This window comes from Durio zibethinus, chromosome 12 (genome assembly GCF_047325235.1).
Source record: "Durio zibethinus cultivar Kanyao isolate XHJ-2024 chromosome 12, ASM4732523v1, whole genome shotgun sequence".
Classification (NCBI taxonomy): Eukaryota; Viridiplantae; Streptophyta; class Magnoliopsida; order Malvales; family Malvaceae; genus Durio; species Durio zibethinus.
The window spans coordinates 3,672,649-3,691,690 of record NC_143173.1 but is presented as its reverse complement, the minus strand read 5'-3'; the positions used below and the strand labels follow the sequence as shown (position 1 = coordinate 3,691,690).

The following is a 19,042-nucleotide window of genomic DNA, read 5'->3' as shown; positions in this document are numbered from 1 at the left end:
TGGAAATAGAGAAGAATTTGAGAGAATTGAGTTGGGAGAATATGATAAATCGTTCGAGATGGCATGGATGCGAGATCGACGACCGAACCATAGATATTTATATAATGAATTTCCTTGTTTTCATAATAGGATCAAAAGATTTGAATTTTAATTTTAAGGAAAATAAATATTTCCTTTTTTTTTTTTTTTTGCTTCAACAAGCGATAATTAGAAAAAGAAATGAAAAGAGTTAAAAAAAAAAAAGACAAGCATTTTTAGAACAAAATTTAAAATATTTATACTGTGAGGAAAAGGCTAACAAGTATTTGAATGCAAAATTTATTATGTAAACCCATACAAATGTTGTTGAGACATTTCATTTTTAATGAAAGTGTTGTTAAGACTAAAGAGTTAGTGAAATTTTGAGTAAGGATGACAGTTTAATTCGTATTCGATGGATTTCAATTTGATTTGATATCTTAAAATTAGTTTTTTTTTTTTTTTAAATTATATTTTGAGTCAAGTCGGATAATTATAAAATAAAATTAGATAAACTTATCTCGATGAGATCTAATATATATATATAATTATTTTTTTAATTATTTATTTAATTTTTACATTTAAAAAATAATATTTTATTAATTTTAAATCGAATCGAATTAGAATATTATAAATATAAAATCGAATCGATTTAAAATAAATAAAAACTTACTTTAACCTGATCTGTTGCCATCTCAATCTTGAGCTTATTATAAAAAGTGAACTCTAAAGAAAATTTGCAGTAAAGATGGGTAACGCAGCGCAAGTGTAGTCCAGGCTTGTTTTCTAACGGGCAAAATGACAAGATGAGAAGTGGTTAATGTTTTGTTATAGACAACCGGTAACAGGTTTCACTTAAACAGCTAGCAATGGCAGAGATTAGGATTTGCCAACTCATTAGATGAGAACATTCATCAACACATACATTAAAAATAAAAATAAAGCATTAATTATAACAACTTTTATATATTAATTAAAAGATCTTTCAAAACGTTAGTTGAGTTGGTAAAAATCAAAATATTTTGTTTAAATTTGTTTATCTTATTAATAGTTTGGTAAACGATATGTAAATTTAATATAAGTCATCACTTAAATTTACTGTGTGCCTTTAACTCTTGAATGTAGCAAATTTTTAAGTTACCATGTTGTTTTCATTTCCCATTTCTCAACAACAATTTTACTGGAAGGTTTGATTGAAGAAATAATTTAAACAAATTGAAACTAATGAATATTCAAGATCCTTCGCTGCATCATGTAGAATAGATTGAAGTTTAGGCCATTCAGAAGAAAATTGAAAAATCTATACAGAAATTTGTAGGATAGGATACCATGAAGGAATAAGGATTAAGTAAATGGAAGAATCTGATCACTTCAAATTTATAAATCTGAGTCTGAGATCTGCACTATGGTGTGTCTAATGTGTTACAGAGGAATAAAAAAAACCCGGTTGCTATACACAAAAAAATTAATGACTTTTTCAATTGGGGAACAATAAGCATAGAATTTCTCTTTTTCATACCTGGGGAACATCATTCTTCCTGTTGAAATGGATCTTTTTATTGCTAAAGGACTTGTAACCAAATTGAAAACCCCACTTCTGTAATTTGACTTGCAATATTCTCCCCATCAAATTGTTTTAAGGATCTAATTCCCATTGCTGATTGGAAATGATGTTCCACTTGCAGATCCTCATCTTCTTCACTAATGTGTAATATATCAGCAATGGAGAGGACTTGGCCTTGAAACAGAAGAACTCATTGAAACTGACCTTCTCAATGGTTGGATTCCATTCCCATCCTGTCTAATTTCTACCATGCTGCTACTTTCTTGCACATTCCCCATATCACCAACACCTTCACCTGTTGTCTTTGGAGCATCATCTCACACAACAAGGCTACCCACAGCCTCTTCTCTAACACCACTTTCCAAATCCTGGATCACTGAAATAACATAATTTCTTTGCTGATATTCAAATGCAGATACACCAACATTCCTGGAAACTTCCAGGATTGTCGCCGCCGCAGCTTGATCAGGCAAAAAAATGGTAGATGCAACATTGGCACGGCAAAGGGGACAACTAGAGTGAGACTGTAACCAAGTATCGATACAAGGAACATGAAAAGCATGGTTACACTTTGGCAATAGTCTCAAACTCTCATCTTCTTGAAACTCACTTAAACAAACAGAACAATCTGTTCCTTCAACTAAACCATCACCTTTTTTATACTTACAAACTGTTAAAGACATGATAAGACCTTCATCTAATCCTTGTGAAGTAGCTTGCCAGCCATCATGATTCATTTCATCCCTACTTTCGTTGAACTCTAAGCTTGTATGATCCTGGCTGCGCCGTCTACAATGCTTTGAGATGATAGCATAGCAACTTGCCAAGATAAATGCACTTGCCAGGATGCCAATAAATGCTATAATCAGATGTGAGAAATCAGTTCCAGGATCATCATCATCATCACCATCAAGGCCAAAAGGAGGAGGCGGTGGGAAAATGAGATAGCACCATTGTGGACAATATATGCTACAAAGTCCTTCTGAACAATCTTTATATGTATCATAGGGTGACCACGGATTTGGGGTGCTTGCCGAAGAACTCATTTTCAATCTTTGAAACAGCTTTGTTTTCTCTTAGATGTGAAGGGAAGAAAAAGTAGAGGAAAGGGCAAGTTGATTTCTTCATCTCTTTTTCCTCTACTTTATTCCCATTGCTTTGGCTTTGGGTCCTTTTTTTTTTTTTTTTTCTTCAATGGCGATTGATGGGTAGTTGACTAAGTGGCATGTTTTTCTTGGATCAAAGAGAATTATTAAATCAATTGCCTTAAGTACCGTCTCAGCATTCAATATTGGTTGGTAAAGTGTAGTTGAGTGGATTATTTTACATTTCCTATAGAAAGCAAATCACATAACAACAGGCTCAACCAATGGGATATTGCCATGATTCCCAAATTGTGCTAGAATAAATCAGATGCTACCATTTATTGTCTGACGTGGCAAAATCTCATTGGTGAGCAATGAAATTTGCCACACAGGATTACATACCCTTTTTGGGTGCAATTGCGTAAAGCAGGCCTTAGGAGCAGATGAAAGATAGATGATAGGAAGATAAACTAGAGCTGCTGCTACAGTTTTACAGCAGGGAAAATGGGGGCTCTTTGCAACATTAATGATGGATTTTTGCTATTCTAATTTCTCACTTTTTTCACATTTTATTTCTCTCATTACTTTCATTATATATATTGACTTGATAGTCGGAAAATCATTTCCAAGCTTGACTAGAACCTCTCCCCTGTCCCCTTTTCTTTTATCTTGCAAGCGCCGATTGAAGAGGATGTTGACCTCTGACCCAAAATTTACCATCAATATTCGCACAACAACATAATGTCCTTGTCAATGTTCTACATCTTAATCAAGATTCAAGGTTTATTTTTGGGTGGCATTGATCAAGAGTGAAGGTTGATCACATGGCTGTCCCACCTTAAATTAGAGTTGCAAAAACTGCAACTCTCTTTGGGTTGACTTTCAAATTCAATGGTCTTAAAAATTCAAAGGATACTTACTAAGATGGATCATCTCATTGATTATCAACAAAACGAATTCTCCTTTATAAAAGTACCTTGAACCCGGAACTTAATTCGGTTAATTTATATAATTCACTTCAAAAGCTAATATTCAACAAATTTAAAATTTAAATCTTCACACTTACAATCTTTTCGTCTATTCCTAAACTCCAGCCTCTTATATACTCAAAAAAACAATGTGCCTTTATATATATATATATATATATATTTATTTATATATATATCAGCGCAACAAAATTGTCCTACATCATAAAGTTATAACCCTAGCAAGAAAACAACTGAGTATAGATGGCAAAAAAAATTGCAATAAATCCACAGGAATGAGGATTCTTTGAAAACTAGAGTTTAAATCAGCCTCCGGATTTGACTCAAAACTCATAAGATGTTCACTTAAAATATCTCAATAGTATCACTCCCGAATGAATGGTTTCAAATCAAAATCTTAAGAGACAGGGAATTTATATGTTATTACTTACAGACTAATGCAGAAAATGCAGCTGCATTCCAAAACTCTATCCAGATGGAGCCACAGCATTAGGCTTCCAGTATCATACAGTTAAGACAGTTTAGGAAGACTTACGAATTGAGGGCATCAGGCAGCTGGCTTCAACAGCAGCTGCTCCTGTTACCAATTTTCTATCAACTTCTGCTACCAGATCGAGCTTTTTATGTCACGGGTGAAAAAGTTTAACAATATGTCGATCTAATAGAGAGATGTATGGTGCATTTCTTAGTAGTGGACTAAACAATGTAATCTACAATACAACCGAGGAAGAAGATTATAGAAATGATTTTTCATTATTGATTCAAACTAAGATACAAACATTTGACGTGTTTATTTTCCTCTCAATTTCTATAAATAAATGAATAATCACTATTAAGGCTAAACCTATACTCAATTCAGTAGGGCCTATGCTTTTCCTTTTCTCCGGTCATCCAAGGCCTGCTCCAAAAATAAAATAAAAAAATGGGTCAAAAATAACTAAATGCACTGGCAACTAAGATAACAATAAAACTACTTTCCCCTGAAATTCTAACAATATATTTCATCTAAGCACTGTAGAGAAGAGCATGATTAATACATATTCTCATACTTATGTTGGTATCAATCTACTCATATTTTCCTTTATGTCCAAGTAGAGATATAACAGGCATGTAACAAATCATCATATTTTATTTTATCCCTTTTGATGCCTCAATATAATTCTTACTTCATTAATTCATCCTGAAAACCAAATCTGAATGACAGCACACATACTTTTTCAAATTTTAAAAATTTAACCTCATCTGATGGCTACTTCATCACAATAGCATTCTTTGTGGTTCTATTCATCTCATGACAAATTTGTAGGAATATGTACGAACAACAACACCACTCATTCATTTCACCCTTTGTTTTTTAAGAGAAAATCAAAAGATGACATAAGATTGCATTTAAAACTATTGTAACAACTCAACCTTTACAGATGTAGTTAATCTATAATAATCAATAACCATTGTTTTGGGTATCTTCTCATTATATATCTCCACTAATTCAATTTTTGCATTCTTACCCTAGAAGTAAAGTTTTCTATCTGATACCATAACCAGGTACAAGATAACTTACAGACATCCTTGCAACAAAACTTGCATTTGTTGACTAAAAGGGGTATGAGATGTCAATTGTTCAAAAGTATACGGTATGAGTTCTCCATAGAAACAATCACCACCATTACCACTATAACAAAAACCACATGCAAGCATTTGGAACACTCTTAAGCAAATTTTGATGAGAAAGGTACCTTGCTCTGGAACATTCTCATAGTCAAAATAAGAGTATCCCGCACTCTACAAAGAACATGTATAGCATTGCATTAGAAAGTATCATGGTTAAACAAAATAAGTCAGTCTAATAATATTTTGGCTAAAGGGTCAAAAATACCCTTGAATTATAATTCAAGAATCATTTAAGCTTCCAACATTTTATTGCAATCAATCAAGCCCTTATTCTTCTATTTTGACTCAATTAAATCCCTTAAATGGATAGAATTTAAGTCACATGGCAAAACTTATTTAATCAAACCCTTGAATTATAATCAATTGAACCTTTGGAAATACCTTAGAGGGAGAAGGGGAGAATAATAGACAAGAAAAAGAAAAAGGAAAAAGAAAAAAAGAATATTTTATTTTATTTTATTTTATTTTCACATATATTAATTGCGGTACATAGCAAACTTTAATTTATTTTATTGATATCACATGGAATTTTATTTTAGTTAACAAAAAAATTAACAATATTAACTTTTTCATTTAAATAAAAGTTTAATTGGATGCAAATAGATGTTGGAGGAGTTGATTGATTGCAATAAAAAATAGGGGTTCGGAGGATTTTTTAATTATAGTTCAAAGGCTTTTTTAACCTTTTAGCCTAATATTTTTTTATTTCTATTACACAAATATAAAACTGTAAAAAGAAAAAAAAATTGCATTAGACAGCCAAACCTCACACACTAAATGAGTTTATATTAAACAGCACAAGTCTACCACATGACAAAATAAACTATATCATCATTTAAACTTGATTGGTTTTTCTACAAACTTCTGATAAGAAACAAATCCAATTCCATCAGCCAACCCCACCACCCCCCATTTTTCTCTCTTTATCTCTATTCCCCAGTTCCCTGTTTCTTTTTTCATAGGAGGGTAGAGCTCTTGAGTTGAAACTAAACGGTTTCTATCTCATATAAATCCAATTCTTTAGAGTAATATTTTTCTTTTGCAAACTTATGTGCTAGCAAAGTCAGGAATGGACATAAAGGAAGAGTTAATATTAGTCTCATGGACATGCTTAAGGATAAGCAAAATGTAACAACAATTAAATAGGAAATATAAATAAATGATAGTACTAATTTAACAAATAAAAATATCAATCATCAGAACAATGTATTACCGAACATTATATGCGCTAAAGGGATGTGAATACCCATCAGAACATGTCAAAACAAATTGTGTTGAGAGCCCACAAGGTACTTTGATCTGCAACATCACCAAGTTAAAAATGCACTTGAATCTTATGTTAATAAGTCAATCATTCTGGCATAACTTTTATAATCTTTTTTACATGATCTTGCAAAAGATACGGCATTCAAGGCTATTTATGAAATGCATAGCATGGCCCACAATTTGTAGTCTAAAACCAGTGTATAGTATGCACTCGAATTAAGCAAATTATAAGACTCCCTTCCCAGTTTTATCATTCACCATAAAAAGGAACAAAAGAAAGTTTTCTTATGCAATTTCTTGCTCGGTCTCTATGGTTTGAAAAGGTGAAAGTTCTGTATTTTCATTAATTATGCATTGACCTAAAGGATATAATTCAGACTCAACAATTTCTTTTTATTAATTCTGTCATAGAAAGTGTTGATTTCATGATAGCAGATGGCATAGATAATTTCTGTGGTAATTATGTTGGCATTAAGAAATCATACAATCTAGAAAATTCATACAATGTATATCTGTCTGAAATAGATGTAAATTTTCAAGTCCATAGAATGATAACTTACAGTATATAGACCATGGTCAGACAAGTAGACTTACATGAGTTGGCATATGATCAAGTATGGAAACCACAAAATATGAATTCTACTCAGGTAAACCTTAGTCACAGACTATTTGGGAATAAAATAAAATAATAAATTAAAAATATTTTTTGAAGAAAATGAACGAGAATTTGAAAAGCATACTGATAATTCCTTTGAATATTTCTCTGAAATTTCCAAAGCTTCTGTGCCATTGATCTTAATTTGGTAACTTGACCATCTCAAAGTCAAAGTTGCTGGCTCCCAATTCTCGGAAGAATCCATCTGTTGAGAGTGTTGGAACAATATTAATTCTCTTGCTTGTTCTGTTCCACATTTACATAAACACATAAATGCAAGAACTACAAATTTGACAAGAAAAATTGCCTTTAAATTGCTCCATCCACATTTATTTATAAATTTATCAAGAACATTTATCAACATGTTTCTTCTATATCTTACAGTTTGAAGAAAACCCCCCTTACCAAACTAACCCACCCACCCACACCCCCCAAGAAAAGGGAATGGACTTTGTTCTCATATCAGTTGCTAAAACAGCATAACATCCTCTGCAATGGTTTTCTTTAATCCACATGCGTTGCTAAAAGTACATCAGCAGTCAGCATTGACCATCAATTTCTTTAATCTTCAATGATAAGCCTCATCTCTTCCTCCTCTACAAAGCATGTCTAAGGCTACCCTAAAAACAGTTTTCTCTGACTCAGTACTAAGTCTTTCTGTGGTTAGGGGTAGCGGTTTCAGAAGGGTGCAACTCATGAACAATTTGAGATAGAGAAGGGGGAGGAGAGGAGACTCATCGAACTCTGGATATTGCCTCCCTTCCTAATCCAATCCAATTTGGGTGAAGTTGGGTTCATAATAGCAATAAACCTCAATTTACCATGGCATTTAAAATATGAATTGGCAACACTATTTAGATTGACAGAAGTGGCAAAACTGATAAACAATAAGAATTGATCGATAAATAAAATGAAAGTCTCCTGCTAAAACAGTTACCAACCCATTTATTTGAATTCACCACGCACCACTTTTCTTGGAAAATAGATACTATTGGGTATAGTTACTAAAAATAAATACAAAGTAAAAAATAAAAATAAATCATAGAGGAGAATAAATATCTATATTACTTTGGAAGAGCAGTCATTAACCTACCAGCAACAGAACACTAAATGTTGCTTGGCCTCTGGAAATGTACATGTCAATCTCATTTTGCATGTCTGGGTCTGCAAAGCAGCTGATCAGATTCTATGAAAATAATAAAAATACGCCAAATAAATCATATATGTTGATGTATAAATGCATCAACATATATGTTATACACAATACTGAAAACTATTCAAAAACATTCTTTGATGTGCATGTAGGAATCATAAACAGAATCTTTCATTACTAATTTAGGAATGAAGCCAAGTAATATTTTGTCAAAGTTGAATAACATTATGTTAATTATTAAGAAACAAAAAGACAATGATCTAACAAGAACTATGTGGAAATTCAAGACATTATAGCATCATGGGACTTGAAAAGAATATATCCAATATATAACAGTGAAATCTTGATCATTGAGAATTGTATAAAGAATATGCACGTATGAATATGCAAAGAGATAAAGAGAGAGATAGAGAGAGAGAGAAGGACCATCAATAAACAAGTTCAAACCTCCGTGAAAGGTGTAGGGAAAATAAATTTCAAATTAAATAAAATTAAATCATATTTTCAAAGTAGAAAAACTTGTAATGCTGAAATTCAAGCAAATGGCAACAAAATTATGATCCCTTATCATTTAAGCAGTTGAATTAAGGCTTGACAAACATCACAAACAGATAAATTTACCACATCAAAATATGGAAAATGAAATGAAATACATTAAGGATTACTTCTAGTTAAGTTTCAGTGACCATGAGGTCTAACAACTCAGCCTCACATGCACTTATCACATTTAATTTTGTTCCGCACTTACCACATTTAATTTTGTTCTGATCATTAGCAAAAAGCCTCACTAGTTCCCCCTGACAACAGTAAACAATTTGATAAAAGTAGAATCAGGGAGACAATATTCTTCTCAACTAAAAATTGTCAAAAGGTTTAGCGAAGCGAGCTATAGGAAAATTTTATACAGTGTATGGAATTTACAAGGGATGTAAAAATGCAGCCACAACAAGCACACATTATTTACCATCATACTGAAGAAGTTAAAAATGATATTTAGTATACTATTCAAATCCTCATCAAGTCCAAGTGCAATGCAAGACTAGCATGCAAAAAGCTATCCCTTGTACACTATATGAACTACTATGTTCAATTTCATATTTTGGTTGCCTTTTGAAAAATCAATCAGATTCTATCTGATAGAATTGAACTGAATGAGTTCTTCATACAATTGAAAAAAGTATGCATGGGCTTTTGCTGCTAGGAAACTGATTGGAATGACATAAAATAATCATTGCTAAATATATATACCTGACGGCCTAGGTCATCCATTGGTATGCACTCAACAGCAATCAGTTTATCAACATCATCAGCTGTGACAACGTATTCTGGATTTGTAGCTCCTGGATAAAATGTTTTACCAGAGACTAAGGTATACAAGATACCTAAATGAAGAACACTAAAAGAAGGTCACATTCATTCCGTGCTTACCCTCAATATACTGCCTAGTGCCATCCTGAAGATGACGAACCCACTGCAGTATAAAACAACATTGTTAACATATGAAAGAATAATCCTTATGCGTTAAAGGAAAACTTCAGAAATGAAAATTTTCATGTGAATAGAATCCAAGAATTTCACCTGAAACATACAAAGTGTAGTCCCCCGAACCGGAAATCCACACCCTAAAAGCTTTCCTCCTGGTGTGGCATCACCAATTATCTGAAACCCCTCAATACCAGGCCCTTCTGAGTTCGAAGAAGTTATATTAGATCCATTAAAGTTATATAATTTTATTCCACAGATAAAATATCAATCACCTTCAGAACCATTAGAGGCCATCCCATCATGCTGAGACAAGACATTGTTGGTCATATCCTCTGCTCCAATATTCACAGAACCTTTATCAAATGCATTATCAGGATTAGGGCCAGTGTCTCCTCTGCAAGAATATGATTAACATGTAAGTACAAAGTAAAAGCATACTTAAATTAAGTCCAATTATTATCAAATCAAAGCAATGACTAGGCACTAAATGAACAAGTCACATTGTATTATTTACATCAAATAAAACCAATAAAACCAAATCATGATAAAAAAAAAAAGTTAGACTACCTTTGAATGAGGATGAATATATTAACATGTGGGATATATTTCCAATTGCAATCAAATTTCAAGATTGATATGGTACAGCAATATCAATGATGTTCATTTCAAGGCATATTAATGATAAAAAACAAATGAGACAGGGTCATAAACATAAAAATGCAGCTCAAAAAGGATTTAATTTAACCTGCCACAGCTATGTGCTCAAATCAGATGCGTCGAAAACACGCTAAAATATGCATGCTAAAGGATGAATAAAGTCCTAGAAGATTTAATCCCTCAACTAGCATATCTCCGTCCTTCATTATAGGAATTCAAGGTTCAGGAGAAAAGGTGCTCATAACATGCTAAAGGATCAATAAAGTCCTAGAAGATTTAATCCCTCAACTAGCATATCTCCGTCCTTCATTATAGGAATTCAAGGTTCTTGAGAAAAGCTGCTCATAACATGCTAAAGGATCAATAAAGTCCTAGAAGATTTAATCCCTCAACTAGCATATCTCCGTCCTTCGTTATAGGAATTCAAGGATCTGGAGAAAAGGTGCTCATAATTATCATATATAACCAATTTCAATAATAGGGAAAATTATTGGATAATATCTCTTGCAATTTATAAACCATGCAGCAAAGAAAAAAATTGAGGCAGAGTTGTGACCAAAAGCAAAGGCTACAGATATGTTTCAGCACAACAGCTACAAGAAACTGGGTTAGTGATGCAAACCTATGAGACTTGAACAACAACTCCTGTGTATTGCCATTGCCCAATTGTTGCTGCGCCTGATCATTAAACATTAAATTTTTCACAGTGTGATCATTATCATGCATGTATCTCAGCATATTCTCAGGTGGCATAACATGCTGCTCATCTGTATATTGATTATTGGGAGAAAAGCCATGACTAGCCTGAGAGAGACGAGAAAAATAAAAGGACTAATTAATATAAAATGGAAAGAATGCAATAGATAACAAAAAGATAAAGAAGCAACAGGGAAAGAAGGTAATCTAGTAGATTACATGCAAATAGTACCATGGATCTATTAGGATTTTGATTTCTCAAAATGCCGGAAAGAGGGTTATCTTTTTCATGAGATCCACCACCAGCATGAGTTCCCACAATACCTGTCAATTCTCTAATTCTATCCTGTGATAAAAGTAAATCAGCAAGTCTATCCATTCTTCAAAATAATGAAATTAACAACAGTTGAACTCACTGCAGAAAGAAACACCTTGATCTTATAAGTTGCCTGAAGATGCAAAGACACATTCAAGCAAAATCTTGATGCAAGAAACATAAAATCATGTAAAGAGCTGATGCATGAATACAAACATACATCTACTCATAGCCACATCTACAAATCTGTGCATCTCAGTTTACACGGACATGCAAGCAGAGCAGGTAGCAATGTTGAAACTTCATTGGTCACATAGTAAAAAGTGGTGTTCAAGACTCCAGATTGAAGAAGAACAATGAAATGTAGAATAAGTTGAACTAACTATTACATTTAGAAGAGAATCTTTTAATCCTAGTAACTGCTTTTCAAGTCATTTGAAGGAGGAGAGTCACTAATTCTGCCAATTCCTTGGTTTTCTATATATGATGTAACACTTCTCCATTTTCATGCAAAATAAAATAAATGGATTTATATTTTAAAGTGAAGTCAAATTTAGCTCAAGTGAGGCCAAGTAGAAGTTGACATCACAAATTTTAGTTGTGACAGATCAACACAAAGAGGTTCCTATTGTGAAACAAAACTTGAATTTCCTTGTTCTAGTTATTTGATTTTGTAAATTCTTAAACAAATACAAAAATGTTATTGCAAGCCGAAAGACATGATCCTCCCATGTGCCTTTCAAAGAGAATCTTCTTCAAACTTGAGGAAATCCATTACACGTTAAATGCCTTTTGTTCTCCTCAGCAGGTATTGCTTTGGTAAAAAACACAAATCATTTTAGTTCTTAAGAACAAACCATTTGAGAAGGCTCAGTTATCCGAACCACTTTTGTACCAGGCTTTAACTTTTGAAATTGCAAGAATTAACATTTCAAAGTACGATCCCAATAGAATGATTTCATCTAAAAAAACATTCTTCTTATGTTCTACCACCAGCGTTGATAAACATATATAGTTAATGAATATATTTACAAGTGAAAGTTGACATCCAACTACAACTGGAATTCTCCTCATCTAACTAAATAAGAGTATAAGACTATGGCCATAAGTGAGATCAATGGTTTATCATCCATAAGAAGTATAAATATTTGTCTGCCCAGATCCTTTCTTTTTGGCAATTTCTATTTTGTACACGAAGTTTCCCTTCTTAAAATGTAGGGTATAAGTATAAATACCTAGCAAGTAGGAACTACAACTAACAAATGCTACAGGCAATCAGAGGACAGTACACTTACATGTGAGGTTCTGATCTTCCACTGTAACTGATCATGTAGGTGCTACAAATATATAAATGACTGTAAGTTTGATTTGTTAAAACCATTTACTTCAAAAAGAGAACACAAGCTGCTAAATAAAACAAGGTTCTGAATAGTCTTCCAGGACTAAAAGAAAGTTCTCAATGGACAAAAGTTATAAAAATAGTAGGCATATAAATCACAATTTGAGAGGTAAAGAACAAGGACAACATGGGCCCATGAGCAACAGGTAACAATTATTGTCCTGATCAGGGATTTAAATTGTGGTTGCTTAACGTTTATCATGGGTTGCGGATATAATAAAGATCATCATGGTCATTACAGTCGTGAATTTTTTTAAAATTTACACAACTTAATACAAAGTGTAGTAATTATAATTATAATTATAAAATTCTTATTTTATGATTTTTAAAGTAGTTTATGATCTTTTGTTTACTTAAAAAAAATTATTCATAATTTTTTGAGATTACACAACATATTTATATTTGGTTTAATAACAAATATTTACTTAAGAAAAGTTCATATTTAATATTAAATTTAAACAAACAAAAAATTTATTAATAAAATAAAACATATTAAATGTCAAGTATTCATATATAATAATAATACAAACTTTAAAAATATAATTTTAATAGATTATAAAATGTTCAATTTATTAAGTAATTTATTTTTTAGCATATTAATTGATTTAATATTTTTATCATAATTTACTTTTAATTTATTCTATAATAAACAGCATTTTAAATTATTATTTAATTACACAAAAAATAATAACTAATCTAATACTAAAAAAATTAACAAGAAAAAAAAAACCATTACTAAAATAAATTTTCCTCTAAATAAAATATCCTTATGAACCAAAAAATTAAAAAAAAATTCTCTAAACAAAAAAATTTCCTCTATTAATAACAATAAAAAAAAAAAGCTAAATCCACCAGCCCTTTACCCTGCATCTTCACCGATCACTCTTCTCTCATTATTTCCCCTAACTTTTCCCCAATCCCCAAGTCATTCTCAATTTCCCTCACCTTTTCCCCCAAGTGGCAACCTCTCATCGCAATTCCCACACACACCAAATCCCAAATCCCAATTTCAAAATTCCTACACACTCATAATCCCAATTCTCACCCACAGTCCTATTTCCCTCTTGTCACCCGTCTCTTAGGAGTCTCAATCTCGTGCACAAAGTGACTTTCACTAGTCCTCAATGATCCAAAGTCCAGTTTCATTCAACAGAAAATCACAGCAAGTAATAAATTGCTTGGGCTTGATGTTTTGTGGGAATGAATTTGTGGACTGAAGTCTCCGTCAACCAAGGGTTATTTTCTATTTGAAGATTTTAACCTGAATTTTTTTTTTTTTTTTCTTTTTACTTAGAATGTTTGAATCAAAAACAGACTAGCAGTTGATAGTGGCCCCATATTGCCACAATTCACCGATTTACACTTTTTCACGGCCGTTATCTACCACTATTGTCGTGATTCCAATTCTCATCCGCTTTTTCATTAATAGCAGCGGCAGATAGTGGCGTTACCGCAAAATAGTGGCTGCTACACCACTACTCCACTATTTGAATCCCTAGTCCTGATAACATGGTCATAGGGATGTAAAGAATACATAAAGCCCTTCAAAGCCTCATTATATGAAACTTCATTGTATTCATATGCCAAATTCCTATAACTCAGATACCATTCAAACCTAACTCTTCAGCATAAATGATCAAAAATAGGTGAAGTATCCAGATGATTTCAAAAGATCTTATGTTTGTGTAACAAATTAACCTGAAGTAACATTGAAGCTGAGCATTTTGTAAATATGGTGCCTGGTGTTTTTATTTTTTATATCCTTGTAGCACAATGCACTGCAATCTGCAATCAGACCATTGCCTGCTTAACTTAACTGATACTTGTCCATTAGATCATCAGGAAGCATAGGGCATATAGAAGGTGAATTGATGAAAGTAGCCAATTCATGTTTTTCAATTGAATTATATACACAGAAGGCCATACCTCCTGCAAAAATCATATGAGAATGCTGGCCATATGATCAATGGTGAGCAACAGCCAGTACAAATTTTTTAATTATTCAGTAGATGTGAAATGCTCTGTGGCCTATGCGTTAGTGTATCAGCTTGTCCTGATTTGACTACATGTTTTAACTTTTAAAATTTTGATGGGGATAAATCAAACAAAAGTACAATAGAGAGGACCAGCCACAGAGAATTTTTTTAATTATTTAGACAGGCAAAGCAGTATGGCCTCTGCAGAAGCACCAGCTTGTCCTGATTTGCCCTATGTGATTAACTTTTAATTTCTGCGATGGTGATAAGTCAAACAGAATGTTAGTAAGAATCAGAGGCGAGTCAAAATTGATACCCCATATGGCCATATCAGTATTATTGCAACCCATTTGCCAAAATCCCCCTACCCAGTTGTCAAACAAATAGAACCTGGATGTTATCAAGTTCATACCTTCACACTGTTGGTAATGGCAGATGCATTTACAACGTGGGGCCAAAGACCATATTCAGCCAACAGACCAAGCATGGATGAGATGAAGATATATCTGTCATCCTCCGCAACCTGAGAAAAAGCAATGCGCTTAACAACCATAGTTTATGAGCAAACGGAGAAAGAAACTAGAAATGAAAGACAATGAGCAAGGAGTTTTGCAGAATACAGACACCCACACAAAAACATACTAAATAGTTGAAAATATCACTTGACGCTCGGATATTTTGATAAAATGGATTGATATCTAGTATCTTTCAAGATACCTAAAGGGCATATAAGCATACAACATTTTATACATTTAAGCGAACAGGTTAAAAATCACCCAGCTGGCTTGGAGTCAAACTGGAAAGTTGTCAATATATAAGAGTTAGAAGATTCTTTGATTTGCATGACCCCTTTATGGGTAGTGCTAGTGAGTAAATGGTAAGTACAGTGAAATAGCAATATGTTAACAATAACTACTCTTCTCATTTTTCAGCGTCTGGTAATTGGAACTATTCTAATGGACAAATTAAGTATATTGCTAAGTCTATTGAGTAAACATTTTGATCTCATTGAGTTATCATTGCTACTACAATGGTTCCTTGAGGTCACTTACAAGTTAAAACCAAATGTTACCGTGCATATTTAGCTCATTATATATGAACCCTAAACTTTAAATTACCATATATGTAGAAAGTTTGTGAGGCTTCATTAGTGATGTTGTTTTTACCGATTTGCTGAATAATAGCATTAGTAGTTTAAGCCAACATAGCCATGGCAAAAATGTCAAATATTATAAAGGAGAAAATATTTTATTCACAGAAATAGATGCTATGTTTCACCTTTAAATCATAGGTCAGCTTTAAATTTTCTTCAAGGTCACCTTTTCTGCGAGCCAATTCATTTAAGGCAGAAGTAATGGATTCATTTTGCTTCTCATCAATTGCCTGCGACTCAAAATGATGTTACATCAGTTCATGCATAAATGATTGCACTTGTCACTCAGTTTTAATAACACAAAGAACCAATGCAGAGAAAATTTGAAAATGTGGAGACTATAATGAACCATCCGCAAGTCAGAGAATTTCCTCTCCAGTGCACATTTCTCATTCAGCAGCTGCAATTCCTGAGACCATACAGATCAATGTGTTTTTTTGCATGTCAATCAGATATGTTAGAGCCAAAATGACTATAAAATTAATTTGAAGCATTTTTCTTGCAAAAGGAAATGGAAATTAATCTAAATGCAAGCAATGGCCTTTAGAAATGTTAAACCTTCAAACAGGCAACAGTAATTTGTTCACGAAGATGCTGAATCTCCTCTTTCTGTGCACTAGCTCTCAAATGAAGTTCCTAATTCATAAAATTATGAGGGAACCACGCAAAAGCCTCATCATGAGTGTAGAGTAAAATCCATCAATGAAATGTTAAGAAGTTCCAGTACCTTAGCCTTTTGATCTTGAAAATCAAAATTTCCATCTACTTTTAATTTACTTGGAGCAAGATGTGTTTCAGAGCTTTGCCTGCTAAACAAGGCAATATTTACTTGAAATTAATAACAAATTCTACAATCTTTTACATAAAACACCATAAAAGACTGTTAAATGAAACGATTTGGACCTGGTTGGGGAACTACCTATTTAAAAAATCAGAGCTCTGTGTTTGAACCCCATCATTGTTAACCGCATTTGTGGAATGCTCACTAGAAGCCATCACATTGTCAGTCTAGGTCCTCTTCAAGACAGCATCTGAGACCACAAAAGCCAATATTTTCCATTATCACTAACAAAATCTCGCACTGTACCTCATTTTATTCTCCTGTTCCATATTTCATTGTCCAGAAGGTAATATAATTTTTACATGATATGAATACCACTTCCACAGCTGTATGACAATTAACATGAAATAAAAATAGTCAGAGTTGAAAGCAAGGTACTTACAGTTATGGGGACACAATTTTTGTATGACGAGATCAAAGTCATAAAACATCCAGATCAAACATACAGCAAACTGATACTTGACTGTATAACAATTTTCAGCTCTTATATTTTTTCTTTTCTTATCAGGAGTTCATTCATAAATTTCAATAGTTTCTAGGAAAAAAATGAATTATTTATGAACAACCATTCAATACGCAGAACTAGGAAGGCTATCTGGACTAGCGAGGCCTATAAATGATCATCTCATCAGATGAAGTACAAGAATTACAAAAGAACCCATTAAACAGCGCCATTCCCACCCTTCAAAAGAGCAACAAATTAATATCATTGTCAACCCAACAGGAATGAAATGCAAAATAATCCGTCAGACCAAAAGGTGAGATGACCGGACAATGAGTTCCAAAATGCAATGCAAAATTTTTAAGTGAGAAGAATTTGCCCTTTTGCTTGGTTAGAGTGGTAAAGTAGTGGCAATGGTGCCAAGTTTACAAGACAAATCCTACACAGAAAAGAGAGATAACTAAAATGAAAATAATGTAAAAGTTCAGGGGCATTTAGCATCCTAATTCCCAGCACTTAGATTTTAGATTATATTGCAATTGCATTAAATCGCTAATAATCCAACAATTCAATTTCGAATGTAAGATTCTTAAATGAGAAGCCACCTTCTTTCCCCAACAGCCAAAATCTTAGTTGTCTCTTCTCCACTGCATTTACTTGCACAAGTCGAGTCTCCCATATATAGTTAGATTATAAAATATCTCTAAGAAATTTGTTAGACTAACATAAAGCTAATGTACCTTGGATACAAATCAGCGATTGTTTAGCACTCGGTTTGGAATAGAAGGGCTGAGAAAAGAGGAGAAAAAAGGGAGAGTACTATTCTTTTTTCCCCATTCCAAACACATCATTCTAAATTCAACTTCGTAACAATAATTTCATTTCAAACTAAGTTTGCAGTTTCCCTTTCTTATTTCCATCCATGACAGACGCAAAAAAAAAAGTGCCTGATCCTCAGATTAAAAACCCGAAACTAATAGGAAATGTTCAATCCAAAACAGCAGTAACAATAATACAACATAACTATCTATATCAACAAAGTAATTGGCACACCCAAAAATGAAAGACGGAAGAAAACTTCATTTGCTCAAATTAAACTCCATTAACATGTTATAGCCTTAAACTATTGCTAAAAGAGCTTTTTAAGTAAAGCTCCGTTTGGAAACCAAGAAAAATCAAAGAAAAAGAAAATTGACTGAAAACTAACAAAGATTCATATAGCCATACAAGATTCAGAAAGAATTAAACTTTTCCAATAATCTCGGATCCAAACAAGAATTTCAGAAAAGTTAAAAAAAGAAAGGTTTTTTATTGGTTTACCTGTGTTTGGATTAATTATTTGGTCTGCGTTTGCTGGCGTTAGAAAGGTAAAGAAGATCCCGTTGTGTTTTTTGATAGTAAAGTCCTGGTTTTTATAGGGGGTGCGATTTTTTTTTTTAAGGGAATGGAATTGTGGGTGGTTCGAGGTTTCCGTGTGGAAAGTGGCAGACAAAGTCAAATCCTGGTCGTTGGACTATCATTGCGTTTTTTTTTTTTTTTTTAAATGGGAGTTTAGACTTTTCAAGCACTTCTATTTGAGCTTTTATTTGTACCTATTTTTTTATATATTTTTTAATTATTTATAAATAAAATTATTTTTTTTTTCATATCCTTCTCTAAGTTTCTGATTAGCAAAACCA

At 32.8% G+C, this 19,042-nt stretch overlaps 1 protein-coding gene and 1 pseudogene across 15 annotated transcripts; both read right to left on the bottom strand.

The window, feature by feature from the left end:
* Positions 1–1,037: 1,037 nt before the first annotated feature.
* On the bottom strand, positions 1,038–3,793 carry LOC111297968 (RING-H2 finger protein ATL52 pseudogene; annotated as a pseudogene).
* A 177-nt stretch (positions 3,794–3,970) lies between these two features.
* LOC111297966 (uncharacterized) lies at positions 3,971–18,749 on the bottom strand. Of its 15 annotated transcripts, none has more exons than XR_016346844.1 (21): positions 18,684–18,749; positions 17,168–17,247; positions 17,000–17,065; positions 16,808–16,889; positions 16,639–16,716; positions 16,430–16,489; positions 16,206–16,310; positions 15,340–15,450; positions 12,848–12,889; positions 11,469–11,582; positions 11,163–11,344; positions 10,156–10,277; positions 9,977–10,083; positions 9,827–9,869; positions 9,647–9,738; positions 9,147–9,195; positions 8,339–8,409; positions 7,331–7,491; positions 6,538–6,623; positions 5,390–5,435; positions 3,971–4,551 (listed from the first exon to the last, which is right to left on the bottom strand). XR_016346844.1 is itself a non-coding variant. In XM_022892598.2 (21 exons), exons 2-21 carry the CDS (start codon positions 17,188–17,190, stop codon positions 4,519–4,521), a joined length of 1,632 nt encoding a protein of 543 aa, XP_022748333.2. In that variant the 5' UTR covers positions 17,191–17,247; positions 18,684–18,749; the 3' UTR covers positions 3,971–4,518. The 15 variants fall into 15 exon arrangements, 14 of the variants coding, with proteins under 14 accessions (XP_022748333.2, XP_089625230.1, XP_089625229.1 ...); XM_022892598.2 differs by having other exon boundaries at positions 7,331–7,450; XM_089769104.1 differs by having other exon boundaries at positions 7,331–7,450; positions 9,977–10,080.
* Positions 18,750–19,042: the final 293 nt, after the last annotated feature.